We start from the raw sequence: 6485 nt of genomic DNA on the forward strand, positions 1-6485 counted from the left end.
CAACTTTCTAGCTAAAGCTGTTACAAGCCACACATGTGTGTGACATTAGATAATTATTTTAATTATTACAATTACAAAGAGCCACGAAGACACGTGTCGTTTGAAAAGCAATAGTCCTTTTGGCGCGCATTTTGAGTTTCGTCGACAAAAAAAAAAAAAAACTTCAAGAGCTCGTGGTTATACAGTTTTCCTTTCGCATGGATACATATTATTAGCTGCGTCGCACACGTGAATTGAACTCGATCTCTTGGAACCAATAACGAAAACACAAAAAAGCGGATGTAATTGGCTTTCAATCTCCTCGAATAGCATGACTGTGCAAGACCGCTCCTTGAATTGTCGCGGTAAATTTGGCGGGAAATTTAATATTCCATGCGGCCCTCGCCCACCTATTCCGACACGTTTGCCTCCAAAAATTCAGCTGTTCACACATTGTGCTTCATTTTGATCAGAAGCTAGATCGAATTAAACACGAAATAAGACTTCACTTCGCTTTCTCCTAACCTCGTTCTTGCATTTATAAGCATCCGACAATTTTCCATTTAACGACGATTTTGGCGGCCGTTCTTGCTGACGAGTTCAAATCAAATTGTTAAAAGTATTAATTCTTGTTAAAACACGTTATTGTTACCAACAGGTGTTAACATGCTCTTTGCATTGAGCACGATTCACTCAGGTGTATTGTGAAACTTATTTCCTCCTTCATAAGGCCTCAAGAGTTCATATTGCACGCATTTGACAACAGGCGGTCGCGCCGGCAAGTAACTTGCGTGGAACAACGTAACTTATTCGCCGCCAGTCAGGAACTGCTGAGAGAAATTATTAATATGAAGTTTACGGCGATCAACGTAGTTGACAAAAAGGTAACTAAAATAAGTTTTTTCGATGTGTTTCTGAGCCACTTCCTTCTAATAGGTAGTTTAAGTTAAACAGTTCGAAACTGATCATTGCCCTTCTCTAAAAGTTTTCAATATACCTTTCTGGTTGAAAACATGCGCATAACCAAAATTTCTGGCGTACACTTTTTCGCGTGTATGTGAAAAATTTCATCCCAGTAATATTCTATCATATTGACAATTAATTGTTTATGAGGGAATTTAGCGAGGTTTCTGAGCACTGCGCGCTGCGTCAAATGAAACCAAGTTTTAGTTTGGTCTCCCTGCTCTTCCCCGTGAGGATTTTTTACTGGCACGTCGCCGACCTAGAAACTTTACCTCAGTGTTTGGTGCGAAAATGGATTTCGAACCAAAGGGTGCTCTGGATTCATTTTATGACGTTAATGCGTCTTTTGACCGCATTCAGTGAAATCAGTTCATTACAGATAGAAAGCTCAACGTCAACGCATTCAATATATGCAAGAAAATTTCTCGTAGGATTAATACATTATTCCTCCCACTCTAGCAAATCTGTGAGGCGAAAAACTTGAGTTGAGCATAGATTCTAAAATGCGTAACTATTTTTCAATTGTTGTTATTATGCTTTCTTTTTTTCAGGTAAATAAATCTCTACAAGATCGACTTCGTCGTGAAAGAATCAGTAAAAGTGTCGAGACTCTCAGAGAGCTGTTACTGGGGCCGTCTATTGAACATGTGAGTCTAAGTACAAATGCGATAAATATTCTTCAAGGATATATAAGTTTTGAATTTTCCATTGTAGAAAATCTTTTGGATCTTTTACATGGCAAACAGGTAGCTCCCCAGAAGGGTGCCTTGGTCAGGTATACAGGGGATACCAGGGGTCCAGGGAAGACGGGTTGCAAATCAGTCTTCAATGCGTTTTCTTAAGAAACGTATGAGGAGTTGGCTCTCCAAGTGTAGCTTGACCTGGGCACCATATGCATCCCTTCATGTAAACAAGCCCTGCGCGTGGGAAAATGTGAGCGACGAAGCAGTAAAAAACGTTACGGCATCAGGAGACGCACATTTCCCGCTTATATTTCCCGCTTTTATCATCGCACAAGACTTTGCACTCGCACTTATGCATTTTCCGTCAGTCGGCATTCTTGCCCAAGTTCTCCGTCACTGAAGTTAATCTCAACATGTCTTTAACGCTTTTTATATTTATCTTCAGGCGAAGATTGGAAAAGAGGAAATTCTCAAACTTACCATACAATACATCAGAAGACAAAAAGGTAAATATAGTTTTAACGATTGGTTCTTAACGGACAACTAATCAACTATTAAGTTTATCTGTAAAGGATTCAGACATTCAGTTCTGACTTGTTCATTTGCGGAACTTTCAAATACCAATCACATCGCCTTTTCCTTTCTCCCTACTAATTCTTCTGGTTTGAAATATAGTGAAATACTAGGGTCTAACAGGCATAGCCCTCGTGCACAGCGAGCATGCGCGCTTCAAGTTAATCGCCCATGAATTTTTAACCTCCAAATCTGTACTGTCATTTACATTGAATAGATCAGATCAGTGTTTCCTTTCTCGCCGCGTTCAAATGGAACCATAAGTTTAATAAGGCTAACGCTACGTAACTATTGTTAAGTTCAGTGTCGCGGAACGCTATGTCACGGTTTGCTCATATAGAGAAGTTTAGCCTACATTTTTTAAGTTCGTCGTTTGTAATCCGTGTTAATCTTCTCCATCCGTGATTATCCTTGTTCCTTTATGGTTCATTAGTAACTCGTAAGGGCTCTCTTATCGTAGCAAACTACTATTTTCAGGTCTCTTTCAATTTAAGGGAAAATAACTCAAAATACCGTGACTGAGCTCCTTTAAAGATCTTTTTATTATCACGGTTCTGATTTGTGCAGCAATTGCGAGGCAATTCAAGCAGTCTTGCCAGCTAGCTGAACGTGGTTTTTATGGCCGCGGCCCTACTTTCTGGAGATCATTGGCTTATATGATCTTACATTTGACGCAATTCTCTTTCAGAACTTAAAACAGCTAATGTGGAAGAGCGTAACTCGATAGAAACGTGCAACAGAGAGGCGGATGCCAAGACAAGGGAAAACGATTTGAACAAACTGCAAGGTTTTTCGACCAAAGAACAACTTCAAGTAACAGGAGAAGAAAATGCAAAGACATTGAAATACGATGAGGACCACGTCTCTAATAAGCTATACCCAAGTCAATCAGAGAATTATCCAGCCCGTAGATTCGCCGAATTGCGAAATACGATGCACAACCAAAAAAATAGCACTCTGAAGAGATCGCCTTTCCGTGAAATTAATTGTAACGACAATAAACAACCAATATGGCGGCCATGGTGAGAAGACATGAGCCTCAATTAACTTGAATATTATTGTTATAAATCGTAAATGATATATCTTGGTCCTGTCTGTTGTATTATACACTACACGAAGTTCATTATTAAAAGGAGATTTATAAATGGTTGTATCATCCAGTTTGTAATAAACTGACAGTCAAGATTCAAAGTTGAAGCTCTCGACAAGCCTAAGAAGTTGATTTTTGTCCAAACTCTCTCAGCTACTGCTCAGTAAAAAAGCAGAGAAGCTCAGTGGTAACGAGAGTGCAGTTATTGACTTCAGGCTTATCCGAGTAATATCCTTGATATGAACGGCACGGAAAAAAGGTTTTTTTCCCTCCTCTCAAAAGAACTTCTGTTCAGGTGCGCGGGTTTTTCAGCAAGCCTTTTTGCTAACTTTCTGCGCCAAGTAGGAAAAATTTTGGTGTTCTACGCACAACCGAAACCAGTGATGTTTAAGTAGGAGAAAAAGACTGATTGAATGTGCATGTGGAACTGGTCGACAAAAATGGCTACTCTTTTCTCAAACACTTGCCTTTGCTGTGTTTCGCCGAATGTATTTAAGTCGTGGAATACTTTCAAAGGCGGATAGCCAGATTTAGGTGACCAAAATATTCGCGATCGGTTAATCATTACGACTTAATTCGGCAAAAAGGATACAGTAATCATAAGAGTAATCATACCCGGATAATCATACCCAGCAGAATTAGGGATCGCACTGTTTTTGTAAGAACAGATTGGATTTTTTTTTTCCTTAGCAAAAGCTATAAGCTTGCCCTCCCAATTAATTCCACGCAAATCTCTTAGTCGTTAATCTTTTCTTTATTTATAAACTGCCTGGCAGTAATTTGCATATAAATTTACAGATAATCTCATTCACTCTCTGTCATCCATAAGATGTATTCACAAAAGCTATATACAATTATTGTTTACGGCGGCAAAGCAAAGCAAATAAAAGCCACATTCAATGCGTTATTCGTGGCGGAAATCTTGCCGTGTAATTACGTTTTTGTCGCTTCTTTATTGCTTATTTTCTAGCATTTGACATTCAACTCAGCGTTCATTGTTCACCAAGGACGCCATAGAGCTGTTTTTGTTGTCGCGCTCGGAGAACTCGCTGGCGAGAAGCTTATTCTCTGTGCTTGAGTCGCAGACGGACTGACCGGGGATGGAATTCTTGACATTTCAGTTTGAACTGGGCTTGTTAAAGGGATGAAAACCGCAGATTTGCTTGTCGGTGATGGCGGCGGTGAAGGATATGGGATCCAGACGGCGTTTGGTGCGATGGCGGGAAAACTTAGAGTCATGGCGGGAATCCCTGGCGCGTGGCTCGTGGCGACACGGCTTGTGGCGTTACCGTGGCAACATGAAGCCAAGTGTGATAAGAGTTTTTCCCTGAGCTGGTCGCTTCCGTCGCTTGTCATGATATTTCTGTTGACTTCGTTTACACACTGATTGAAGCCAGCTCTGTAGTCAGCAAGCGACTTAGGATCTGAAAGTATATGAAACGTTTTGTTAGAATCTCCGCTTAGTTTTATCTAGGTTTACGTTTAATCTAAAAGCCGTTTTGACTCGATAAATTATACACTTCGAAAGTGCGAGACGTTTTGGAAGAAAAGAAACTAATATTAATGCTTGTTATATCGGACCTACAGAAGACCAGATTAAAGCTAAAAGTGTCAAAATTTTCTTCCCCGGTGGTCCACTATCGAGTGGACGTGTAATACAAATACTGCTTGGTCTCGTTGCACTTTTCCGGGTTTCATAACTCTTCAAACTTCATTTAAGCCCCAATTAACATTTCGGTCTACTAAGACTTACTTATTTACGTTTTATAAAGGTATTTTACGAAGTCTTACCGTCAGTACGGCTGTCTTTTTGCTGCATTGCTTTAAGGAAGGTTACAGTCATTTCAAGAACATCAGCTTTCTCCATCTTGGAATAACGAGAAGCCTGTAAATAAAAGATAAATGATATATTCTTATGAGCATCTCTCGTAAAACCTTGCTTGGATAAATTTAAGCTCAGCGCAAAGCGACAGAATTTGGATATTGTCAAAGAGTATAAATTTTTATTAAACTCTGTGTTGAGATTTTGCACATTAATTATTTTAACCAGACTCGGCGATCTACTTGTTTTGATTTTGAAACGCTGCTTATAAAAACATCAAACTTACATCTTTATGTAGAAGATCCAGCACCAAGCTCTTCATTTCGTTTAAGCTGTCGTTGATCCGTGCTCTGCGCATTTTTTCCATCAAGGGTTTCTTCGCCTGAAAGAAGGAATAGCAAGTTATTACATGTCGCAATAGTTTATAAAATATGCGCGATCAAGTCTTGAAAAATGACACATCAGCAAATTAAAAACTGATGAATTGGAAATTTACCTTTCTTCTCTCGGATAGAATCTTGCTAACGTAAACCGCACTGTCGACGCATTCAACGGCCATGTTTTTAAACGTTCAAGAATGTGTTTTTCTAAGGAACTTTGTCGGAGATGTTGACTCGGCGAGTATTTGTCGCAAACTGTCCGACATGCATGATGCGAACCATTTATATTCATCAATCGTGGGAAAATATCGGGGTCGTGTGCCGACATTAAATGAGTCTTATTTACAAACACCTGTCTTCTGACAATCGGCTTGGTGCCCGAACAATGCTGGCTTCATACACAAAGCCACAACCGTGGGAACAGTCGCCTCTGATTGGCTAAGCGCTTAGAGTCGCACGATAACCGTCGTTTGCATTGTTTCCCGCCTTCAGCGGCGCGTGAAGAGCGTGAGACCAGGCGAATGTGATTGGCCGAGACGCGCGTGATTCACTTCATATAATTATGCTGTGCTACTTGTACATTCAAACTTCTAAAACAAAAGCAAAATGACAATCCGGAGCTCTTGAAATTAGGCATCGAGGCCATTTGAGCACGTGCCGTAATTGACTCGACACTCTCATGGCTTTTATCGTACCAGCTCCTTTTTCTCCAACACAGCTTTTAGTTTTAAAGGCCTCTAATAAGTTTTATATTGACTGTTTCAGAAAGTTTAAGCCGTTCTCTTACAATCCACGTGCTGTATAAAACATAACAGGTATTGTTTTCATTGTTTGTCCCGTTCTTTATCAGTTTATCTTTCTTTGCACTTAAATCGCGCTTTGTAAGCACCATTTCAATAACAAAAGAAGGTGAAAATTTCCCACGGTAGAACGAGTCGCCAACTAAATGTGAAATAAACGACATTCCCTTGGTTGAGCACGCATTCAACACCGTG

General features: G+C 40.0%; 2 protein-coding genes across 2 annotated transcripts; one reads left to right on the forward strand and one right to left on the reverse strand.

The window, feature by feature from the left end:
• The first annotated feature begins 746 nt into the window (after positions 1 to 746).
• LOC145460474 (uncharacterized) lies at positions 747 to 3308 on the forward strand. The gene is made up of 4 exons (XM_081445308.1): positions 747 to 863; positions 1494 to 1589; positions 2071 to 2131; positions 2887 to 3308. Exons 1-4 carry the CDS (start codon positions 828 to 830, stop codon positions 3222 to 3224), a joined length of 531 nt encoding a protein of 176 aa, XP_081301434.1. The 5' UTR covers positions 747 to 827; the 3' UTR covers positions 3225 to 3308.
• Positions 3309 to 3593: 285 nt separating this feature from the next.
• On the reverse strand, positions 3594 to 6485 carry LOC145502795 (transcription factor HES-1-B-like). Its single transcript, XM_081482178.1, has 4 exons — positions 5607 to 6485; positions 5397 to 5492; positions 5080 to 5173; positions 3594 to 4712 (listed from the first exon to the last, which is right to left on the reverse strand). Exons 1-4 carry the CDS (start codon positions 5667 to 5669, stop codon positions 4288 to 4290), a joined length of 678 nt encoding a protein of 225 aa, XP_081338304.1. The 5' UTR covers positions 5670 to 6485; the 3' UTR covers positions 3594 to 4287.

The sequence above is a fragment of the Orbicella franksi genome, chromosome 11, assembly GCF_964199315.1.
Source record: "Orbicella franksi chromosome 11, jaOrbFran1.1, whole genome shotgun sequence".
Taxonomy (NCBI): domain Eukaryota; kingdom Metazoa; phylum Cnidaria; class Anthozoa; order Scleractinia; family Merulinidae; genus Orbicella; species Orbicella franksi.